Below are 21,354 nucleotides of genomic sequence, written 5' to 3' on the forward strand. Positions count from 1 at the left end.
TTTTGTATATTAAAATGGTATACGATAAAAATGAAGGCACTGCCCGGATTTGAACCAAGAATCTTCTGTTTACAAGACAGGTGCTTTAACCGCTAAGCCACAGCTCCTTGCTGTAATGCTGACTACCTTAAAAAAAAAATAACTGAAAAACGTTTTGTATATTAAAATGGTATACAATAAAAATCAAGGCACTGCCCGGATTTGAACCAGGGATCTCCTGTTTACTAGAAAGGCACTTTAACCGTTAAACCACAACGCCTTCCTGTATTGCTTAATTACGTTAAGAAAAATAATAACTTAAAAAAGTTTTGGTAAATTGAACTGGTATACGATCAAAATTAAGGCACTGCCCGGATTTGAACCGGGGATCTCCTGTTTACAAGACAGGCGCTTTAACCGCTAAGCAACAGCACCCTCCTGTATTGCTTAATTACGTTAAGAAAAATAATAACTGAAAAACATTTTGTTTAATAAAATGGTATACGATAAAAATTAAGGCACTGGCTGGAGTTGAACCGTGGATCTCTTGTTTACTAGACAGGCGCTTTAACCAATAAGCCACAGCACCTTGCTGTAATTTTGAATTACGTTAAAAAAAATGATAATTTAAAAACATTTTGTATATTAAAATGGTATACGATAAAAATGAAGGCACTGCCCGGATTTGAACCAGGGATCTCCTGTTTACTAGACAGGCGCTTTAACCGCTAAGCCACAGCACCTTACTGTAGTTTTGAATTACGTTAACAAAACAATAATGAAAAAACATTTTGTATATTAAAATGGTATACGATAAAAATAAAGGCCCTGCACGGATTTGAACCGGGGATCTCCTGTTTAGAAGACAGGCGCTTTAACCGCTAAGCAACAGCGCCTTCCTGTATTGCTTAATTACGTTAAGAAAAATAATAACTAAAAAACGTTTTGTATATTAAAATGGTATACGATGGATATTAAGGCACTGATTGGATTTGAACCGGGGACCTCCTGTTTACTAGACAGGCGCTTTAACCTTCCTGTAATGATGAATTCGGTTAAAAAGATAGTAACTGAAAAAACGTTTTGTATATTAAAATGGTATACGATAAAAATGAAGGCACTGCCCGGATTTGAACCAAGAATCTCCTGTTTACAAGACAGGCGCTTTAACCGCTAATCCACAGCGCCTTGCTGTGATGCTGACTACCTTAAAAAAAAAATAACTGAAAAACCTTTTGTATATTAAAATGGTATACAATAAAAATAAAGGCACTGCCCGGATTTGAACCGAGGATCTCCTGTTTACTAGACGCTAAGCCACAGCGCCTTACTGTAATGCTGAATTACGTTAAGAAAAATAATAACTTAAAAAGTTTTTGTATATTAAAATGGTATACAATAAAAATCAAGGCAGTGCCCGGATTTGAACCCGGGATCTCCTGTTTACAAGACAGGCGCTTTAACCGCTAAGCCACAGCGCCTTGCTGTGATGCTGACTACCTTAAAAAAAAAATAACTGAAAAACCTTTTGTATATTAAAATGGTATACAATAAAAATAAAGGCACTGCCCGGATTTGAACCGAGGATCTCCTGTTTACTAGACGCTAAGCCACAGCGCCTTACTGTAATGCGGAATTACGTTAAGAAAAATAATAACTTAAAAAGTTTTTGTATATTAAAATGGTATACAATAAAAATCAAGGCACTGCCCGGATTTGAACCCGGGATCTCCTGTTTACTAGACAGGCGCTTTAACCGCTAAGCCACAGCGCCTTACTGTAGTTTTGAATTAGGTTAACAAAATAATAATGAAAAAACATTTTGTATATTAAAATGGTATACGATAAAAATGAAGGCCCTGCCCGGATTTGAACCGGGGATCTCCTGTTTACAAGACAGGCGCTTTAACCGCTAAGCCACAGCGCCTTGCTGTAATGCTGAATTACGTTAAAAAAATAATAACTTAAAAAAGTTTTTGTAAATTAAACTGGTATACGATCAGAATTAAGGCACTGCCCGGATTTGAACCAGGGATCTCCTGTTTACTAGACAGGCACTTTAACCGCTAAACCACAACGCCTTCCTGTATTGCTTAATTACGTTAAGAAAAATAATAACTTAAAAAAGTTTTGGTAAATTGAACTGGTATACGATCAAAATCAAGGCACTGCCCGGATTTGAACCGGGGATCTCCTGTTTACAAGACAGGCGCTTTAACCGCTAAGCAACAGCACCCTCCTGTATTGCTTAATTACGTTATGAAAAATAATAACTGAAAAACATTTTGTTTAATAAAATGGTATACGATAAAAATTAAGGCAGTGGCTGGAGTTGAACCGGGGATCTCTTGTTTACTAGACAGGCGCTTTAACCAATAAGCCACAGCGCCTTGCTGTAATTTTGAATTACGTTAAAAAAATAATAATTAAAAAACATTTTGTATATTAAAATGGTATACGATAAAAATGAAGGCACTGCCGGATTTGATCCAGGGATCTCCTGTTTACTAGACAGGCGCTTTAACCGCTAAGCCACAGCTCCTTAATGTAGTTTTGAATTACGTTAACCAAATAATAATGAAAAAACATTTTGTATATTAAAATGGTATACGATAAAAATAAAGGCCCTGCACGGATTTGAACCGGGGATCTCCTGTTCACAAGACAGGCGCTTTAACCGCTAAGCCACAGCGCCTTCCTGTATTGCTTAATTACGTTAAGAAAAATAATAACTAAAAAACGTTTTGTATATTAAAATGGTATACGATGGATATTAAGGCACTGATTGGATTTGAACTGTTTACTAGACAGGCGCTTTAACCTTGCTGTAATGATGAATTCGGTTAAAAAGATAGTAACTGAAAAAACATTTTGTATATTAAAATGGTATACGATAAAAATAGAGGCCCTGCACAGATTTGAACCGGGGATCTCCTGTTTACAAGACAGGCGCTTTAACCGCTAAGCCACAGCGCCATGCTGTAATGCTGACTACCTTAAAAAAAAATAACTGAAAAACGTTTTGTATATTAAAATGGTATACAATAAAAATAAAGGCACTCCCCGGATTTGAACCGGGGATCTCCTGTTTACTAGACGCTAAGCCACAGCGCCTTACTGTAATGCTGAATTACGTTAAGAAAAATAATAACTTAAAAAGTTTTTGTATATTAAAATGGTATACAATAAAAATCAAGGCACTGCCCGGATTTGAATCGGGGATCTCCTGTTTACAAGACAGGCGCTTTAACCGCTGAGCAACAGCGACTTGCTGTAATTTTGATTTACGTTAAAAAAAATAATAATGAAAAAACATTTTGTATATTATAATGGTATATGATAAAAATTAAGACAGCGCCCGGATTTGAACCGGGGATATCCTGTTTACAAGACAGACGCTTTAACCGCTAAGCAACAGCGCCTTCCTGTATTGCTTAATTACGTTAAGAAAAATAATAACTAAAAAACGTTTTGTATATTAAAATGGTATACGATGGATATTAAGGCACTGATTGGATTTGAACCGGGGATCTCCTGTTTACTAGACAGGCGCTTTAACCTTGCTCGAATGATGAATTCGGTTAAAAAGATAGTAACTGAAAAAACGTTTTGTATATTAAAATGGTATACGATAAAAATGAAGGCACTGCCCGGATTTGAACCAAGAATCTCCTGTTTACAAGACAGGCGCTTTAACCGCTAAGCCACAGCGCCTTGCTGTAATGCTGACTACCTTAAAAAAAAAATAACTGAAAAACGTTTTGTATATTAAAATGGTATACAATAAAAATAAAGGCACTGCCCGGATTTGAACCGGGGATCTCCTGTTTACTAGACAGACGCTTTAACCGCTAAGCCACAGCGCCTTACTGTAGTTTTGAATTACGTTAACAAAATAATAATGAAAAAACATTTTGTATATTAAAATGGTATACGATAAAAAGAAGGCCCTGCCCGGATTTGAACCGGGGATCTCCTGTTTACAAGACAGGCGCTTTAACCGCTAAGCCACAGCGCCTTGCTGTAATGCTGAATTACGTTAAAAAAATAATAATGAAAAAACATTTTGTATATTAAAATGGTATACGATAAAAATGAAGGCCCTGCCCGGATTTGAACCGAGGATCTCCTGTTTACTAGACGCTAAGCCACAGCGCCTTACTGTAATGCTGAATTACGTTAAGAAAAATAATAACTTAAAAAGTTTTTGTATATTAAAATGGTATACAATAAAAATCAAGGCAGTGCCCGGATTTGAACCCGGGATCTCCTGTTTACAAGACAGGCGCTTTAACCGCTAAGCAACAGCGACTTGCAGTAATTTTGATTTACGTTAAAAAAAATAATAATGTAAAAACATTTTGTATATTATAATGGTATATGATAAAAATTAAGACAGCGCCCGGATTTGAACCGGGGATCTCCTGTTTACAAGACAGGCGCTTTAACCGCTAAGCAACAGCGCCATCCTGTATTGCTTAATTACGTTAAGAAAAATAATAACTAAAAAACGTTTTGTATATTAAAATGGTATACGATGGATATTAAGGCACTGATTGGATTTGAACCGGGGATCTCCTGTTTACTAGACAGGCGCTTTCATTTCATTTTTTTTTCATTTTCATTTATTCCACATTTATTTAGTCATCAATTACAGTACATCATAATTACAGTACAACTGAGAACAGGGATCCTGCATAAAAAAGCTATAGCTTCGTTTTTTTGTAGGACCCTTTTACATAAGAACAAGTATATAGAACTTAAATAAACAAAGGTGTTGTTAATCAGCATATAGTGATAAAAAGTATTTTTTAACCTGTTTTTTTATACATTTATTTTGTTTCTTTAAGATAACCGGTTTATTACCACCATTACAAGTGAATTCTTTCCACAATTTTGGTCCATATATGTGTATAAACTGTTGACTGCAAGTTAGTCTTGTGAAGGGAATTTCGAATTCAGTTTCTGTTCTGAGGTTATGAGTAGGCCTAATACTGTCACAGTAATTAAAAATATTTAAAATGTGATGTGGTAATTCATTGAATTTTACGTTTGCCATAAATCCTATGACGTTTACTTTGTAAATATCATAAACGTTTAATATTTTTAGTTTCTTAAACAGTGGCTCTGAGGCTTGTCTGGATTTAGAGAAGGTAATGCATTTTACAGCTCTCTTTTGGAGTTTTAGTATTACTTCTAACGTGCTCTTGTATGTATTTCCCCATATTAAGTTACCATACTGAAGGTGAGGTAATACTAAGGTGTTATAAAGACTAATACGGACTTTATGAGGAAAGAATTCTCTTACTTTTAAAAGTATACCAATTGCCCTAGACATTTTTTTCCTAATAAGCTGTATGTGATGTTTCCAGTTAAGATTTTCGTTTAACATTACACCTAGAAATGTCACATTTTCTTTTCTATGTAATAACACATTATTCATTTTTATTTTAAACTGGTTTTTGTCAAAGTTCTTTTGGCTAGTTCTAAAAACAACGTAATTAGTTTTGCTGACATTCAGTAACAGTTTATTTGCTTTAAGCCATACGTTTATTTTTTCTAGTTCAATATTCATAGTATGGTTTAACATTGTAGGGTCATCTCCCCTTGTTATACAAGTTGTGTCGTCAGCAAAACTAATTATATCTATTTTACTACTTGCTCGACTTATATCATTGATGTAAATTAAAAACAAAAGTGGTCCTAAAACAGAACCCTGTGGCACCCCTATATTGGTGTCTTTTAAACATGATGATCTACCGTTGGCATAAACATATTGTTTGCGGCCACTTAAATAGTTTCTAAACCACATTAAAACGATGCCTCTTATACCATAATGCGCCAATTTGCTCAACAGAATACTGTGATCGATAATGTCAAACGCTTTTGACAAATCCATAAAGGTAGTAAGTGCATATTCCTTTTTTTCAAATGCATTTAATATTTTATGGACCAAGTCGATCATAGCATGAGAAGTTGAGTGTTTGTTTCTAAATCCATATTGATTGTTGCTTAACACTTTACATTTTGTAAGATAATTGTATAATTGATTATGGATAATCTTTTCAAAAACTTTCGAAAAAATGGGCAACAGCGATATGGGACGATAGTTTGAGGCCAAATGGCGGTCCCCTTTTTTATGTATGGGAACTACTTTGGAAATTTTCAACTTCCCTGGTATTAGTCCAGTTTGAAGTGATAAATTAAAAATATATGTCAGCGGCTTTAAAATATTGTATTTTACTTCCTTTACAACTTTAGCTGAAATGTCATCAAATCCGGAGGCTTTGTTTGAATCGAGAGATTCAATAACTTTTATTACCTCCTCCTCATCAACATAGCAAAAAAACATTGAGTTACGTTGTTTGTTTGTGAGGTATTCAGAATATTTTGTCGTAGTAGACTCAATATTGTCTTGAACCTTACAACCTACATTAATAAAATAATCATTAATATGATTTACAACATTTTCGCAACCATGTATAGTTTCATTGCTATGTGTAAAAGAAGATGGAACTTTAGTTTTTCCTTTATTCGGATCAATTACATCATTTATAACATTCCATGTTTTTTTAATATTACCATTTGTTCGATTGAAAAGATTTTCATAATACATCTTTTTGGCGATTTTGCACGTGCGTGCAAAAGCTTTTTTAAATTCTTTATACGTATTTTTGTTTTTTACAGTAGGGTTTTTTATGAACCTTTTATACAGTACATGCTTTCTTTTACTTGACCTTAGTAACCCAAAACTCATCCAGGGCTGCTTGAATTTGTCATACTGTTTTGATGACTTTACAGTTTTTTTAAGGTGTTTGTTATATAGAAACTTAAAATTATCCAGAAAATCATTATAAGCGATTTCTGGATCAGTCGCTTCATATACTCCAAGCCACTCTGCACTTAATAAATCACTATTTAGTTTCATAATATTTCTATTGTTAACTATATACGTGTCACATGAGACTGAGGTGCCTTTATTCATGTGCGTGTTTACGTGGGAAGACGAAGCAGAGTGAGTTATTTGATATACTGGTAAATGGTCGGAAATGTCCGAGATTAGTATACCAGATAGAACTTTTTCGGAAATTGTATTTGAAAATATGTTGTCAATTAGTGTTACTGACTGATCTTGTATTCTAGTTGGTCTAGATATAGATGGATAAAACGAGTGAGATATCATTATTTCAATAAAATCATTTACATCACTGCATGTTACATGTTTAAGCAGATTGATATTAAAATCTCCCATGATATAACATGGTTTACCTTCTTTGTCTATAGCAGTGAGGACATCTTCAAGTGAATCATTAAAAACATCTATTTTCATGTCTGGTGGTCTGTAGACAGTACCAACAATTGCATTTTTACACTTTTTTTCAATTATCTCAATAAACAGACATTCACAGAACTTAATTTTCAAATCGGTTCTTGTTTTGACCTCTATAGTATTTGAAATAAACAAGCCAACACCACCTCCTTTTCGATTTTCCCTGTCTAGAGCATGGAAATCGTAGTTTGGTAAGTATGGTCTAGGTGATGTTTCTTTAAGCCATGTTTCTGATAAGCCAATTACAGTGAATGGGTGTTTAATGCCGTTTAAACAAGTAATTAATTCATCTAAGTGTTTGTTAATACTTCTGATATTATAGTGTAAAAATGAGTAGCTGATATTATTTATTTTATTAACCGAGTCATTTAACTGGTCTGTGCTCATATACGAGCATGTCTCTATCGTACATATTTTATTGCTAAGACTATGATCAGTTAGTTCATCCTGTTCGTCAAAGTTGTTACATAGAGTAATAGGATTGAATAATATATCAGTTTGATTTGATAGATTGTCATTGTTTATACTTGTTGCGCTTTCAGGGTTTGCTTGAGTAGACTTTTCCATGTTACTTTGGTTATTTCGGTTTTAACTTCTGTCTCTTGTACGATGTACTCGGGCGTTGTAACTTGAGGGTTAACTGGACTTTGCATCGAATGTTGCTAGCAAGTAGACTTGTTCCATTTTGAGATAGGTGATATCCGTCTTGGGCCAATAAATTGTAGATAATGTTACCATTTCTAAGAAAATTGCTGTTGTCACAGAATGACAAGTTGTGTATATTGTCAAGTCTCATTGCGTGCTTGATTTCTGCGTTTACCATCTCAATTTTGTAATTTAGTTCCCCTACTCTCGGTAGACCCAGTGAGATGATAAAGTGGGTATTTGGGAATTCAATGGCATAACTTTTTATCATACTGTAGAGGGCGTTTGCACACTCCTCTGCGCTCATATTTTTTATAGTGTTTGTGATTTCATGTATCACGATGCAGTCCGGGTCTTCCTGGAGGTTTTCTAGCGCGTCGCTAATGTCCGATAGGGTATACGCTTGTATTATTGTTGTATTTGCCATTGGAAGGAGACGATGAGCATCTATATTTTTTAGATGCGAGTTTCCTATTACCGTTATTGATGTTTTTTTTGATTGGCCCCTTTTTGGTCCGCCTACGCTGGTACTCCTACGATTTTCATGTTGATGTATCGGTAGACTTTTTATAGCATCTGCGTATGTTTGTTGTTTTTTTGCTTTCTGAACTATGTTGTAGTCAGAGGTATCAACAGCTATTTGTGTTCTTTTTATTTCATATGTTTCATCTTTTGCTTTAGATAGTTTTCGTTCTGTTTCAGTAATCTTGTTTTGTAACGTCGTTATTTGATCTTCTTTAGTAGCTATTAGTTTTTCATATGATTTTATTGATTGTAAGTCGGATTGTAGTTTTCTGTTGTCTGTCTCTAATTGTTTTATTCTTTCAGTTGATTTATCGACATCTTTTCTTAGTTTGGTGTTTTCTTCGGATTTTTTTGGACAGCTTGGTGTGTTTCGAATTTGTTTTAATGATTCTATTTCTGACATAAGTTTTTTGTTTTCTGTCTGAAGTCTGCTGTTTTCGCCTGTGATCATCTTCACTTTTAGATCACAGTTCTCTTTGATTACATTAAGCAGCGTGTCGGCGAAAAAACTTTCTAACTTTTTGATAGCATGTTTACAATCTATATGGGATTTAGATTGTGTGCTTTTACCAATCGTGTTTCCAGTGTCCGATGCTTTTATCGGTGTAGGTAGCCCTAGTAGTAGTTGTTGAGCTACACTATCAATGTAGTTTTCAGTTTCAGTGATGATGTCAATATCAGGGGTGATTTGGTCTTGATGATGTGTTGGATATTCCTTATTCAATATCGGTGGTAAGTCAAGTGATATTCCATCTGTATCAATAGCCTCGTTTATATTGCTATTTGCGGGCACATCTTTTTCTTTATCAGTATTGTGATTGCTTATATCAGTTACCACGTTATCAATGTGCACATCATTTGCCTTTAGGTAATTAAGGGCTTTTTCCATATTGTAGAAAGACTGGAATTGGGCCCCATGAACGCTATCTGTGTTTTCTTGGCATTCAAGCCAGGACTTATATATTCCAGGATTTCTTCCCACGGCGACTGCATAGATTTTTTTCTTTCTACACGCCATAACGTTATCGTGCTTGTGTTTGTATTTGCATATGAACGAAATGGTACGATTTTGTTTGTGACAGAAACAATAGACAATACTGTTGCCAAGCTTTAAGCTTGCTGTAATGATAAATTCGGTTAAAAAGATAGTAACTGAAAAAACGTTTTGTATATTAAAATGGTATACGATAAAAATGAAGGCACTGCCCGGATTTGAACCATGAATCTCCTGTTTACAAGACAAGTGCTTTAACCACTAAGCCACAGCGCCTTGCTGTAATGCTGACTACCTTAAAAAAAAAATAACTGAAAAACCTTTTGTATATTAAAATGGTATACAATAAAAATAAAGGCACTGCCCGGATTTGAACCGGGGATCTCCTGTTTACTAGACGCTAAGCCACAGCGCCTTACTGTAATGCTGAATTACGTTAAGAAAAATAATAACTTAAAAAGTTTTTGTATATTAAAATGGTATACAATAAAAATCAAGGCAGTGCCCGGATTTGAACCGGGGATCTCCTGTTTACTAGACAGGCGCTTTAACCGCTAAGCCACAGCGCCTTACTGTAGTTTTGAATTACGTTAACAAAATAATAATGAAAAAACATTTTGTATATTAAAATGGTATACGATAGAAATGAAGGCCCTGCCCGGATTTGAACCGGGGATCTCTTGTTTACAAGACAGGCGCTTTAACCGCAAAGCCACAGCGCCTTACTGTAGTTTTGAATTACGTTAACAAAATAATAATGAAAAAACATTTTGTATATTAAAATGGTATACGATAAAAATGAAGGCCCTGCCCGGATTTGAACCAGGGATCTCCTGTTTACAAGACAGGCGCTTTAACCGCTAAGCCACAGCGCCTTACTGTAGTTTTGAATTACGTTAACAAAATAATAATGAAAAAAAATTTTGTATATTAAAATGGTATACGATAAAAATGAAGGCCCTGCCCGGATTTGAACCGGGGATCTCCTGTTTACAAGACAGGCGCTTTAACCGCTAAGCCACAGCGCCTTGCTGTAATGCTGAATTACGTTAAGAAAATAATAATGAAAAAACATTTTGTATATTAAAATGGTATACGATAAAAATGAAGGCCCTGCCCGGATTTGAACCGGGGATCTCCTGTTTACAAGACAGGCGCTTTAACCGCTAAGCCACAGCGGTTTTTAAAAAAAAAAAATAACTGAAAAACGTTTTGTATATTAAAATGGTATACAATAAAAATAAAGGCACTGCCCGGATTTGAACCGAGGATCTCCTGTTTACTAGACGGCGCTTTAACCGCTAACCCACAGCGCCTTACTGTAGTTCTGAATTACGTTAACAAAATAATAATGAAAAAACATTTTGTATATTAAAATGGTATACGATAAAAATAAAGGCCCTGCACGGATTTGAAGCGGGGATCTCCTGTTTACAAGACAGGCGCTTTAACCGCTAAGCCACAGCGCCTTGCTGTAATGCTGACTACCTTAAAAAAAAATAACTGAAAAACGTTTTGTATATTAAAATGGTATACAATAAAAATAAAGGCACTGCCCGGATTTGAACCGGGGATCTCCTGTTTACTAGACGCTAAGCCACAGCACCTTACTGTAATGCTGAATTACGTTAAGAAAAATAATAACTTAAAAAGTTTTTGTATATTAAAATGGTATACAATAAAAATCAAGGCAGTGCCCGGATTTGAACCCGGGATCTCCTGTTTACAAGACAGGCGCTTTAACCGCTAAGCAACAGCGACTTGCTGTAATTTTGATTTACGTTAAAAAAAATAATAATGAAAAAACATTTTGTATATTATAATGGTATATGATAAAAATTAAGACAGCGCCCGGATTTGAACCGGGGATCTCCTGTTTACAAGACAGGCGCTTTAACCGCTAAGCAACAGCGCCTTCCTGTATTGCTTAATTACGTTAAGAAAAATAATAACTAAAAAACGTTTTGTATATTAAAATGGTATACGATGGATATTAAGGCACTGATTGGATTTGAACCGGGGATCTCCTGTTTACTAGACAGGCGCTTTAAGCTTGCTGTAATGATGAATTCGGTTAAAAAGATAGTAACTGAAAAAACGTTTTGTATATTAAAATGGTATACGATAAAAATGAAGGCACTGCCCGGATTTGAACCAAGAATCTCCTGTTTACAAGACAGGCGCTTTAACCGCTAAGCCACAGTGCCTTGCTGTAATGCTGACTACCTTAAAAAAAAATAACTGAAAAACATTTTGTATATTAAAATGGTATACAATAAAAATAAAGGCACTGCCCGGATTTGAACCGGGGATCTCCTGTTTACTAGACAGGCGCTTTAACCGCTAAGCCACAGCGCCTTGCTGTAGTTTTGAATTACGTTAACAAAATAATAATGAAAAAACATTTTGTATATTAAAATGGTATACGATAAAAATGAAGGCCCTGCCCGTATTTGAATCGGGGATCTCCTGTTTACAAGACAGGCGCTTTAACCGCTAAGCCACAGCGCCTTGCTGTAATGCTGAATTACGTTAAAAAAATAATAACTTAAAAAAGTTTTTGTAAATTAAACTGGTATACGATCAGAATTAAGGCACTACCCGGATTTGAACCAGGGATCTCCTGTTTACTAGACAGGCACTTTAACCGCTAAACCACAACGCCTTCCTGTATTGCTTAATTACGTTAAGAAAAATAATAACTTAAAAAAGTTTTGGTAAATTGAACTGGTATACGATCAAAATTAAGGCACTGCCCGGATTTGAACCGGGGATCTCCTGTTTACAAGACAGGCGCTTTAACCGCTAAGCAACAGCACCCTCCTGTATTGCTTAATTACGTTAAGAAAAATAATAACTGAAAAACATTTTGTTTAATAAAATGGTATACGATAAAAATTAAGGCACTGGCTGGAGTTGAAGCGGGGATCTCTTGTTTACTAGACAGGGGCTTTAACCAATAAGCCACAGCGCCTTGCTGTAATTTTGAATTACGTTAAAAAAATAATAATTAAAAAACATTTTGTATATTAAAATGGTATACGATAAAAATGAAGGCACTGCCCGGATTTGAACCAGGGATCTCCTGTTTACTAGACGGCGCTTTAACCGCTAACCCACAGCGCCTTACTGTAGTTCTGAATTACGTTAACAAAATAATAATGAAAAAACATTTTGTATATTAAAATGGTATACGATAAAAATAAAGGCCCTGCACGGATTTGAAGCGGGGATCTCCTGTTTACAAGACAGGCGCTTTAACCGCTAAGCCACAGCGCCTTGCTGTAATGCTGACTACCTTAAAAAAAAATAACTGAAAAACGTTTTGTATATTAAAATGGTATACAATAAAAATAAAGGCACTGCCCGGATTTGAACCGGGGATCTCCTGTTTACTAGACGCTAAGCCACAGCACCTTACTGTAATGCTGAATTACGTTAAGAAAAATAATAACTTAAAAAGTTTTTGTATATTAAAATGGTATACAATAAAAATCAAGGCAGTGCCCGGATTTGAACCGGGGATCTCCTGTTTACAAGACAGGCGCTTTAACCGCTAAGCAACAGCGACTTGCTGTAATTTTGATTTACGTTAAAAAAAATAATAATGAAAAAACATTTTGTATATTATAATGGTATATGATAAAAATTAAGACAGCGCCCGGATTTGAACCGGGGATCTCCTGTTTACAAGACAGGCGCTTTAACCGCTAAGCAACAGCGCCTTCCTGTATTGCTTAATTACGTTAAGAAAAATAATAACTAAAAAACGTTTTGTATATTAAAATGGTATACGATGGATATTAAGGCACTGATTGGATTTGAACCGGGGATCTCCTGTTTACTAGACAGGCGCTTTAACCTTGCTGTAATGATGAATTCGGTTAAAAAGATAGTAACTGAAAAAATATTTTGTATATTAAAATGGTATACGATAAAAATAAAGGCCCTGCACAGATTTGAACCGGGGATCTCCTGTTTACAAGACAGGCGCTTTAACCGCTAAGCCACAGCGCCTTGCTGTAATGCTGACTACCTTAAAAAAAAATAACTGAAAAACGTTTTGTATATTAAAATGGTATACGATGAAAATTAAGGCACTGGCTAGAGTTGAACAGGGGATCTCTTGTTTACTAGACAGGCACTTTAACCGCTAATCCACAGCGCCTTGCTGTGATTTTGATTTACGTTAAAAAAAATAATAATTAAAAAACATTTTGTATATTATAATGGTATATGATAAAAATTAAGGCACCACCAGGATTTGAACTGGGATCTCCTGTTTACTAGACAGGCGCTTTAACCGCTAAACCACACCGTCTTGCTGTAATTCTGAATTACGTTTAAAAAAATAATAACCTAAAAAAGTTTTTGGTAAATTAAACTGGTATACGATCTAAATTAAGGCACTGCCCGGATTTGAACCGGGGATCTCCTGTTTACAAGACAGGCGCTTTAACCGCTAAGCCACAGCACCTTCATGTATTGCTTAATTACGTTAAATAAAATAATAAATTCAAAACGTTTTTGTATATTAAAATGGTGTACGATAAAAATTGAGGCACTGCCCTGATTTGAACCAGGGATCTCCTGTTTACAAGACAGGCACTTTAACGGCTAAAAATTATAATTAAAAAACATTTTGTATATTAAAATGGTATACGATAAAAATAAAGGCACTGCCCGGATTTGAACCCGGGATCTCCTGTTTACTAGACAGGCGCTTTAACCGCTAAGCCACAGCGCCTTACTGTAATGCTGAATAACGTTAAGAAAAATAATAACTTAAAAAGTTTTTGTATATTAAAATGGTATACGATAAAAATTAAGGCACTGGCTGGATTTGAACCAGGGATCTCTTGTTTACTAGACAGGCACTTTAACCGCTACGCCACAGCACCTTGCTGTAATGCTGAATTACGTTTAAAAAGAAAATAACTTAAAAAAGTTTTGGTAAATTGAACTTGTATACGATCAAAATTAAGGCACTGCCTAGATTTGAACCAGGGATCTCCTGTTTACTAGACAGGCGCTGTAACCGCTAAGCCACAGCGCCTTGCTGTAATTTTGATTTACGTTAAAAAAAATAATAATGAAAAAACATTTTGTATATTATAATGGTATACGATAAAAATGAAGGCACTGCCCGGATTTGAACCGGGGATCTCCTATTTACAAGACAGGTGCTTTAACCGCTAAGCCACAGCGCCTTGCTGTAATGCTGACTACCTTAAAAAAAAAATAACTGAAAAACGTTTTGTATATTAAAATGGTATACATTAAAAATCAAGGCACTGCCCGGATTTGAACCAGGGATCTCCTGTTTACTAGACAGGCACTTTAACCGCTAAACCACAACGCTTTCCTGTATTGCTTAATTACGTTAAGAAAAATAATAACTTAAAAAAGTTTTGGTAAATTGAACTGGTATACGATCAAAATTAAGGCACTGCCCGGATTTGAACCGGGGATCTCCTGTTTACAAGACAGGCGCTTTAACCGCTATGCAACAGCACCCTCCTGTATTGCTTAATTACGTTAAGAAAAATAATAACTGAAAAACATTTTGTTTAATAAAATGGTATACGATAAAAATTAAGGCTCTGGCTGGAGTTGAACCGGGGATCTCTTGTTTACTAGACAGGCGCTTTAACCGCTAAACCACAACGCCTTCCTGTATTGCTTAATTACGTTAAGAAAAATAATAACTTAAAAAAGTTTTGGTAAATTGAACTGGTATACGATCAAAATTAAGGCACTGCCCGGATTTGAACCGGGGATCTCCTGTTTACAAGACAGGCGCTTTAACCTCTAAGCCACAGCGCCTTGCTGTAATGCTGAATTACGTTAAAAAAATAATAACTTAAAAAAGTTTTTGTAAATTAAACTGGTATACGATCAGAATTAAGGCACTGCCCAGATTTGAACCAGGGATCTCCTGTTTACTAGACAGGCACTTTAACCGCTAAACCACAACGCCTTGCTGTAATGCTGACTACCTTAAAAAAAAAATAACTGAAAAACGTTTTGTATATTAAAATGGTATACAATAAAAATCAAGGCACTGCCCGGATTTGAACCGGGGATGTCCTGTTTACAAGACAGGCGCTTTAACCGCTAAGCAACAGCGCCCTTCCTGTATTGCTTAATTACGTTAAGAAAAATAATAATTGAAAAACATTTTGTATAATAAAATGGTATACGATAAAAATTAAGGCACTGGCTAGAGTTGAACCGGGGATCTCTTGTTTACTAGACAGACACTTTAACCGCTAATCCACAGCGCCTTGCTGTAATTTTGATTTACGTTAAAAAAAATAATAATTAAAAAACATTTTGTATATTATAATGGTATATGATAAAAATTAAGAAACCACCAGGATTTGAACTGGGATCTCCTGTTTACTAGACAGGCGCTTTAACCGCTAAACCACACCGTCTTGCTGTAATTCTGAATTACGTTTAAAAAAATAATAACCTAAAAAAGTTTTTGGTAAATTAAACTGGTATACGAACTAAATTAAGGCACTGCCCGGATTTGAACCGAGGATCTCCTGTTTACAAGACAGGCGCTTTAACCGCTAAGCAACAGCGCCTTCCTGTATTGCTTAATTACGTTAAGAAAAATAATAACTAAAAAACGTTTTGTATATTAAAATGGTATACGATGGATATTAAGGCACTGATTGGATTTGAACCGGGGATCTCCTGTTTACTAGACAGGCGCTTTAAGCTTGCTGTAATGATGAATTCGGTTAAAAAGATAGTAACTGAAAAAACGTTTTGTATATTAAAATGGTATACGATAAAAATGAAGGCACTGCCGGATTTGAACCAAGAATCTCCTGTTTACAAGACAGGCGCTTTAACCGCTAAGCCACAGCGCCTTGCTGTAATGCTGACTACCTTAAAAAAAAATAACTGAAAAACATTTTGTATATTAAAATGGTATACAATAAAAATAAAGGCACTGCCCGGATTTGAACCGGGGATCTCCTGTTTACTAGACAGGCGCTTTAACCGCTAAGCCACAGCGCCTTACTGTAGTTTTGAATTACGTTAACAAAATAATAATGAAAAAACATTTTGTATATTAAAATGGTATACGATAAAAATGAAGGCCCTGCCCGTATTTGAATCGGGGATCTCCTGTTTACAAGACAGGCGCTTTAACCGCTAAGCCACAGCGCCTTGCTGTAATGCTGAATTACGTTAAAAAAATAATAACTTAAAAAAGTTTTTGTAAATTAAACTGGTATACGATCAGAATTAAGGCACTACCCGGATTTGAACCAGGGATCTCCTGTTTACTAGACAGGCACTTTAACCGCTAAACCACAACGCCTTCCTGTATTGCTTAATTACGTTAAGAAAAATAATAACTTAAAAAAGTTTTGGTAAATTGAACTGGTATACGATCAAAATTAAGGCACTGCCCGGATTTGAACCGGGGATCTCCTGTTTACAAGACAGGCGCTTTAACCGCTAAGCAACAGCACCCTCCTGTATTGCTTAATTACGTTAAGAAAAATAATAACTGAAAAACATTTTGTTTAATAAAATGGTATACGATAAAAATTAAGGCACTGGCTGGAGTTGAAGCGGGGATCTCTTGTTTACTAGACAGGGGCTTTAACCAATAAGCCACAGCGCCTTGCTGTAATTTTGAATTACGTTAAAAAAATAATAATTAAAAAACATTTTGTATATTAAAATGGTATACGATAAAAATGAAGGCACTGCCCGGATTTGAACCAGGGATCTTCTGTTTACTAGACAGGCGCTTTAACCGCTAACCCACAGCGCCTTACTGTAATTTTGAATTACGTTAAAAAAATAATAATTAAAAAACATTTTGTATATTAAAATGGTATACGATAAAAATGAAGGCACTGCCCGGATTTGAACCAGGGATCTTCTGTTTACCAGACAGGCGCTTTAACCGCTAACCCACAGCGCCTTACTGTAGTTCTGAATTACGTTAACAAAATAATAATGAAAAAACATTTTGTATATTAAAATGGTATACGATAAAAATAAAGGCCCTGCACGGATTTGAAGCGGGGATCTCCTGTTTACAAGACAGGCGCTTTAACCGCTAAGCCACAGCGCCTTGCTGTAATGCTGACTACCTTAAAAAAAAATAACTGAAAAACGTTTTGTATATTAAAATGGTATACAATAAAAATAAAGGCACTGCCCGGATTTGAACCGGGGATCTCCTGTTTACAAGACAGGCGCTTTAACCGCTAAGCAACAGCGACTTGCTGTAATTTTGATTTACGTTAAAAAAAATAATAATGAAAAAACATTTTGTATATTATAATGGTATATGATAAAAATTAAGACAGCGCCCGGATTTGAACCGGGGATCTCCTGTTTACAAGACAGGCGCTTTAACCGCTAAGCAACAGCGCCTTCCTGTATTGCTTAATTACGTTAAGAAAAATAATAACTAAAAAACGTTTTGTATGTTAAAATGGTATACGATGGATATTAAGGCACTGATTGAATTTGAACCGGGGATCTCCTGTTTACTAGACAGGCGCTTTAACCTTGCTGTAATGATGAATTCGGTTAAAAAGATAGTAACTGAAAAAACATTTTGTATATTAAAATGGTATACGATAAAAATAAAGGCCCTGCACAGATTTGAACCGGGGATCTCCTGTTTACAAGACAGGCGCTTTAACCGCTAAGCCACAGCGCCTTGCTGTAATGCTGAATTACGTTAAAAAAATAATAACTTAAAAAAGTTTTTGTAATTTAAACTGGTATACGATCAGAATTAAGGCACTACCCGGATTTGAACCAGGGATCTCCTGTTTACTAGACAGGCACTTTAACCGCTAAACCACAACGCCTTCCTGTATTGCTTAATTACGTTAAGAAAAATAATAACTTAAAAAAGTTTTGGTAAATTGAACTGGTATACGATCAAAATTAAGGCACTGCCCGGATTTGAACCGGGGATCTCCTGTTTACAAGACAGGCGCTTTAACCGCTAAGCAACAGCACCCTCCTGTATTGCTAAATTACGTTAAGAAAAATAATAACTGAAAAACATTTTGTTTAATAAAATGGTATACGATAAAAATTAAGGCACTGGCTGGAGTTGAAGCGGGGATCTCTTGTTTACTAGACAGGGGCTTTAACCAATAAGCCACAGCGCCTTGCTGTAATTTTGAATTACGTTAAAAAAATAATAATTAAAAAACATTTTGTATATTAAAATGGTATACGATAAAAATGAAGGCACTGCCCGGATTTGAACCAGGGATCTTCTGTTTACTAGACAGGCGCTTTAACCGCTAACCCACAGCGCCTTACTGTAATTTTGAATTACGTTAAAAAAATAATAATTAAAAAACATTTTGTATATTAAAATGGTATACGATAAAAATGAAGGCACTGCCCGGATTTGAACCAGGGATCTTCTGTTTACTAGACAAGCGCTTTAACCGCTAACCCACAGCGCCTTACTGTAGTTCTGAATTACGTTAACAAAATAATAATGAAAAAACATTTTGTATATTAAAATGGTATACGATAAAAATAAAGGCCCTGCACGGATTTGAAGCGGGGATCTCCTGTTTACAAGACAGGCGCTTTAACCGCTAAGCCACAGCGCCTTGCTGTAATGCTGACTACCTTAAAAAAAAATAACTGAAAAACGTTTTGTATATTAAAATGGTATACAATAAAAATAAAGGCACTGCCCGGATTTGAACCGGGGATCTCCTGTTTACAAGACAGGCGCTTTAACCGCTAAGCAACAGCGACTTGCTGTAATTTTGATTTACGTTAAAAAAAATAATAATGAAAAAACATTTTGTATATTATAATGGTATATGATAAAAATTAAGACAGCGCCCGGATTTGAACCGGGGATCTCCTGTTTACAAGACAGGCGCTTTAACCGCTAAGCAACAGCGCCTTCCTGTATTGCTTAATTACGTTAAGAAAAATAATAACTAAAAAACGTTTTGTATATTAAAATGGTATACGATGGATATTAAGGCACTGATTGGATTTGAACCGGGGATCTCCTGTTTACTAGACAGGCGCTTTAACCTTGCTGTAATGATGAATTCGGTTAAAAAGATAGTAACTGAAAAAACATTTTGTATATTAAAATGGTATACGATAAAAATAAAGGCCCTGCACAGATTTGAACCGGGGATCTCCTGTTTACAAGACAGGCGCTTTAACCGCTAAGCCACAGCGCCTTGCTGTAATGCTGACTACCTTAAAAAAAAATAACTGAAAAACGTTTTGTATATTAAAATGGTATACGATAAAAATTAAGGCACTGGCTAGAGTTGAACCGGGGATCTCTTGTTTACTAGACAGGCACTTTAACCGCTAATCCACAGCGCCTTGCTGTAATTTTGATTTACGTTAAAAAAAATAATAATTAAAAAACATTTTGTATATTATAATGGTATATGATAAAAATTAAGGCACCACCAGGATTTGAACTGGGATCTCCTGTTTACTAGACAGGCGCTTTAACCGCTAAACCACACCGTCTTGCTGTAATTCTGAATTACGTTTAAAAAAATAATAACCTAAAAAAGTGTTTGGTAAATTAAACTGGTATACGATCTAAATTAAGGCACTGCCCGGATTTGAACCGGGGATCTCCTGTTTACAAGACAGGCGCTTTAACCGCTAAGCCACAGCGCCTTCATGTATTGCTTAATTACGTTAAATAAAATAATAAATTCAAAACGTTTTTGTATATTAAAATGGTGTACGATAAAAATTGAGGCACTGCCCTGATTTGAACCAGGGATCTCCTGTTTACAAGACAGGCACTTTAACGGCTAAAAATTATAATTAAAAAACATTTTGTATATTAAAATGGTATACGATAAAAATAAAGGCACTGCCCGGATTTGAACCCGGGATCTCCTGTTTACTAGACAGGCGCTTTAACCGCTAAGCCACAGCGCCTTACTGTAATGCTGAATAACGTTAAGAAAAATAATAACTTAAAAAGTTTTTGTATATTAAAATGGTATACGATAAAAATTAAGGCACTGGCTGGATTTGAACCAGGGATCTCTTGTTTACTAGACAGGCACTTTAACCGCTACGCCACAGCACCTTGCTGTAATGCTGAATTACGTTTAAAAAGAAAATAACTTAAAGAAGTTTTGGTAAATTGAACTTGTATACGATCAAAATTAAGGCACTGCCCAGATTTGAACCAGGGATCTCCTGTTTACTAGACAGGAGCTGTAACCGCTAAGCCACAGCGCCTTGCTGTAATTTTGAATTACGTTAAAAAAAATAATAATGAAAAAACATTTTGTATATTAAAATGGTATACAATAAAAATAAAGGCACTGCCCGGATTTGAACCGAGGATCTCCTGTTTACTAGACGCTAAGCCACAGCGCCTTACTGTAATGCTGAATTACGTTAAGAAAAATAATAACTTAAAAAGTTTTTGTATATTAAAATGGTATACAATAAAAATCAAGGCAGTGCCCGGATTTGAACCCGGGATCTCCTGTTTACAAGACAGGCGCTTTAACCGCTAAGCAACAGCGACTTGCTGTAATTTTGATTTACGTTAAAAAAAATAATAATGAAAAAACATTTTGTATATTATAATGGTATATGATAAAAATTAAGACAGCGCCCGGATTTGAACCGGGGATCTCCTGTTTACAAGACAGGCGCTTTAACCGCTAAGCAACAGCGCCTTCCTGTATTGCTTAATTACGTTAAGAAAAATAATAACTAAAAAACTTTTTGTATATTAAAATGGTATACGATGGATATTAAGGCACTGATTGGATTTGAACCGGGGATCTCCTGTTTACTAGACAGGCGCTTTAAGCTTGCTGTAATGATGAATTCGGTTAAA

At 35.4% G+C, this 21,354-nt stretch overlaps 1 protein-coding gene and 38 non-coding genes across 39 annotated transcripts; all 39 read right to left on the reverse strand.

Moving 5' to 3' along the window:
- Positions 1-341: 341 nt before the first annotated feature.
- Trnat-ugu (transfer RNA threonine (anticodon UGU)) lies at positions 342-414 on the reverse strand. The gene has a single exon. It is a non-coding gene; the product is annotated as a tRNA-Thr (tRNA).
- A 235-nt stretch (positions 415-649) lies between these two features.
- Trnat-agu (transfer RNA threonine (anticodon AGU)) lies at positions 650-722 on the reverse strand. The gene has a single exon. It is a non-coding gene; the product is annotated as a tRNA-Thr (tRNA).
- Positions 723-1,680: 958 nt separating this feature from the next.
- On the reverse strand, positions 1,681-1,753 carry Trnat-agu (transfer RNA threonine (anticodon AGU)). The gene has a single exon. It is a non-coding gene; the product is annotated as a tRNA-Thr (tRNA).
- Positions 1,754-1,833: 80 nt separating this feature from the next.
- On the reverse strand, positions 1,834-1,906 carry Trnat-ugu (transfer RNA threonine (anticodon UGU)). Its single transcript has one exon. It is a non-coding gene; the product is annotated as a tRNA-Thr (tRNA).
- Positions 1,907-1,987: 81 nt separating this feature from the next.
- Positions 1,988-2,060, reverse strand: Trnat-agu (transfer RNA threonine (anticodon AGU)). Its single transcript has one exon. It is a non-coding gene; the product is annotated as a tRNA-Thr (tRNA).
- Positions 2,061-2,142: 82 nt separating this feature from the next.
- On the reverse strand, positions 2,143-2,215 carry Trnat-ugu (transfer RNA threonine (anticodon UGU)). Its single transcript has one exon. It is a non-coding gene; the product is annotated as a tRNA-Thr (tRNA).
- A 1,405-nt stretch (positions 2,216-3,620) lies between these two features.
- Positions 3,621-3,693, reverse strand: Trnat-ugu (transfer RNA threonine (anticodon UGU)). The gene has a single exon. It is a non-coding gene; the product is annotated as a tRNA-Thr (tRNA).
- Positions 3,694-3,772: 79 nt separating this feature from the next.
- Positions 3,773-3,845, reverse strand: Trnat-agu (transfer RNA threonine (anticodon AGU)). The gene has a single exon. It is a non-coding gene; the product is annotated as a tRNA-Thr (tRNA).
- A 79-nt stretch (positions 3,846-3,924) lies between these two features.
- Positions 3,925-3,997, reverse strand: Trnat-ugu (transfer RNA threonine (anticodon UGU)). Its single transcript has one exon. It is a non-coding gene; the product is annotated as a tRNA-Thr (tRNA).
- A 3,418-nt stretch (positions 3,998-7,415) lies between these two features.
- On the reverse strand, positions 7,416-9,497 carry LOC140047836 (uncharacterized). Its single transcript, XM_072092868.1, has one exon. The coding sequence runs from the start codon at positions 9,495-9,497 to the stop codon at positions 7,887-7,889; it is 1,611 nt and encodes a 536-aa protein (XP_071948969.1). The 3' UTR covers positions 7,416-7,886.
- Positions 9,498-9,676: 179 nt separating this feature from the next.
- On the reverse strand, positions 9,677-9,749 carry Trnat-ugu (transfer RNA threonine (anticodon UGU)). The gene has a single exon. It is a non-coding gene; the product is annotated as a tRNA-Thr (tRNA).
- Positions 9,750-9,969: 220 nt separating this feature from the next.
- On the reverse strand, positions 9,970-10,042 carry Trnat-agu (transfer RNA threonine (anticodon AGU)). Its single transcript has one exon. It is a non-coding gene; the product is annotated as a tRNA-Thr (tRNA).
- A 233-nt stretch (positions 10,043-10,275) lies between these two features.
- On the reverse strand, positions 10,276-10,348 carry Trnat-ugu (transfer RNA threonine (anticodon UGU)). The gene has a single exon. It is a non-coding gene; the product is annotated as a tRNA-Thr (tRNA).
- Positions 10,349-10,428: 80 nt separating this feature from the next.
- Trnat-ugu (transfer RNA threonine (anticodon UGU)) lies at positions 10,429-10,501 on the reverse strand. The gene has a single exon. It is a non-coding gene; the product is annotated as a tRNA-Thr (tRNA).
- A 1,106-nt stretch (positions 10,502-11,607) lies between these two features.
- On the reverse strand, positions 11,608-11,680 carry Trnat-ugu (transfer RNA threonine (anticodon UGU)). The gene has a single exon. It is a non-coding gene; the product is annotated as a tRNA-Thr (tRNA).
- A 78-nt stretch (positions 11,681-11,758) lies between these two features.
- Trnat-agu (transfer RNA threonine (anticodon AGU)) lies at positions 11,759-11,831 on the reverse strand. Its single transcript has one exon. It is a non-coding gene; the product is annotated as a tRNA-Thr (tRNA).
- A 234-nt stretch (positions 11,832-12,065) lies between these two features.
- Trnat-agu (transfer RNA threonine (anticodon AGU)) lies at positions 12,066-12,138 on the reverse strand. The gene has a single exon. It is a non-coding gene; the product is annotated as a tRNA-Thr (tRNA).
- Positions 12,139-12,220: 82 nt separating this feature from the next.
- Positions 12,221-12,293, reverse strand: Trnat-ugu (transfer RNA threonine (anticodon UGU)). Its single transcript has one exon. It is a non-coding gene; the product is annotated as a tRNA-Thr (tRNA).
- A 1,584-nt stretch (positions 12,294-13,877) lies between these two features.
- Positions 13,878-13,950, reverse strand: Trnat-ugu (transfer RNA threonine (anticodon UGU)). Its single transcript has one exon. It is a non-coding gene; the product is annotated as a tRNA-Thr (tRNA).
- A 197-nt stretch (positions 13,951-14,147) lies between these two features.
- On the reverse strand, positions 14,148-14,220 carry Trnat-agu (transfer RNA threonine (anticodon AGU)). Its single transcript has one exon. It is a non-coding gene; the product is annotated as a tRNA-Thr (tRNA).
- Positions 14,221-14,456: 236 nt separating this feature from the next.
- Trnat-agu (transfer RNA threonine (anticodon AGU)) lies at positions 14,457-14,529 on the reverse strand. Its single transcript has one exon. It is a non-coding gene; the product is annotated as a tRNA-Thr (tRNA).
- Positions 14,530-14,610: 81 nt separating this feature from the next.
- Positions 14,611-14,683, reverse strand: Trnat-ugu (transfer RNA threonine (anticodon UGU)). The gene has a single exon. It is a non-coding gene; the product is annotated as a tRNA-Thr (tRNA).
- A 79-nt stretch (positions 14,684-14,762) lies between these two features.
- On the reverse strand, positions 14,763-14,835 carry Trnat-agu (transfer RNA threonine (anticodon AGU)). The gene has a single exon. It is a non-coding gene; the product is annotated as a tRNA-Thr (tRNA).
- A 391-nt stretch (positions 14,836-15,226) lies between these two features.
- Trnat-ugu (transfer RNA threonine (anticodon UGU)) lies at positions 15,227-15,299 on the reverse strand. Its single transcript has one exon. It is a non-coding gene; the product is annotated as a tRNA-Thr (tRNA).
- An 81-nt stretch (positions 15,300-15,380) lies between these two features.
- Trnat-agu (transfer RNA threonine (anticodon AGU)) lies at positions 15,381-15,453 on the reverse strand. Its single transcript has one exon. It is a non-coding gene; the product is annotated as a tRNA-Thr (tRNA).
- A 79-nt stretch (positions 15,454-15,532) lies between these two features.
- Positions 15,533-15,605, reverse strand: Trnat-ugu (transfer RNA threonine (anticodon UGU)). The gene has a single exon. It is a non-coding gene; the product is annotated as a tRNA-Thr (tRNA).
- A 391-nt stretch (positions 15,606-15,996) lies between these two features.
- Positions 15,997-16,069, reverse strand: Trnat-ugu (transfer RNA threonine (anticodon UGU)). The gene has a single exon. It is a non-coding gene; the product is annotated as a tRNA-Thr (tRNA).
- Positions 16,070-16,438: 369 nt separating this feature from the next.
- On the reverse strand, positions 16,439-16,511 carry Trnat-agu (transfer RNA threonine (anticodon AGU)). The gene has a single exon. It is a non-coding gene; the product is annotated as a tRNA-Thr (tRNA).
- Positions 16,512-16,745: 234 nt separating this feature from the next.
- Positions 16,746-16,818, reverse strand: Trnat-agu (transfer RNA threonine (anticodon AGU)). Its single transcript has one exon. It is a non-coding gene; the product is annotated as a tRNA-Thr (tRNA).
- An 82-nt stretch (positions 16,819-16,900) lies between these two features.
- Trnat-ugu (transfer RNA threonine (anticodon UGU)) lies at positions 16,901-16,973 on the reverse strand. Its single transcript has one exon. It is a non-coding gene; the product is annotated as a tRNA-Thr (tRNA).
- A 234-nt stretch (positions 16,974-17,207) lies between these two features.
- Positions 17,208-17,280, reverse strand: Trnat-agu (transfer RNA threonine (anticodon AGU)). The gene has a single exon. It is a non-coding gene; the product is annotated as a tRNA-Thr (tRNA).
- Positions 17,281-17,360: 80 nt separating this feature from the next.
- Positions 17,361-17,433, reverse strand: Trnat-ggu (transfer RNA threonine (anticodon GGU)). The gene has a single exon. It is a non-coding gene; the product is annotated as a tRNA-Thr (tRNA).
- An 831-nt stretch (positions 17,434-18,264) lies between these two features.
- Trnat-agu (transfer RNA threonine (anticodon AGU)) lies at positions 18,265-18,337 on the reverse strand. The gene has a single exon. It is a non-coding gene; the product is annotated as a tRNA-Thr (tRNA).
- Positions 18,338-18,419: 82 nt separating this feature from the next.
- Trnat-ugu (transfer RNA threonine (anticodon UGU)) lies at positions 18,420-18,492 on the reverse strand. Its single transcript has one exon. It is a non-coding gene; the product is annotated as a tRNA-Thr (tRNA).
- Positions 18,493-18,726: 234 nt separating this feature from the next.
- Trnat-agu (transfer RNA threonine (anticodon AGU)) lies at positions 18,727-18,799 on the reverse strand. Its single transcript has one exon. It is a non-coding gene; the product is annotated as a tRNA-Thr (tRNA).
- Positions 18,800-18,879: 80 nt separating this feature from the next.
- Positions 18,880-18,952, reverse strand: Trnat-agu (transfer RNA threonine (anticodon AGU)). The gene has a single exon. It is a non-coding gene; the product is annotated as a tRNA-Thr (tRNA).
- Positions 18,953-20,089: 1,137 nt separating this feature from the next.
- Trnat-ugu (transfer RNA threonine (anticodon UGU)) lies at positions 20,090-20,162 on the reverse strand. The gene has a single exon. It is a non-coding gene; the product is annotated as a tRNA-Thr (tRNA).
- Positions 20,163-20,359: 197 nt separating this feature from the next.
- Positions 20,360-20,432, reverse strand: Trnat-agu (transfer RNA threonine (anticodon AGU)). Its single transcript has one exon. It is a non-coding gene; the product is annotated as a tRNA-Thr (tRNA).
- Positions 20,433-20,668: 236 nt separating this feature from the next.
- Trnat-agu (transfer RNA threonine (anticodon AGU)) lies at positions 20,669-20,741 on the reverse strand. Its single transcript has one exon. It is a non-coding gene; the product is annotated as a tRNA-Thr (tRNA).
- Between the last annotated feature and the right edge of the window lie 613 nt (positions 20,742-21,354).

This window comes from Antedon mediterranea, chromosome 4 (assembly GCF_964355755.1).
Source record: "Antedon mediterranea chromosome 4, ecAntMedi1.1, whole genome shotgun sequence".
NCBI lineage: Eukaryota > Metazoa > Echinodermata > Crinoidea > Comatulida > Antedonidae > Antedon > Antedon mediterranea.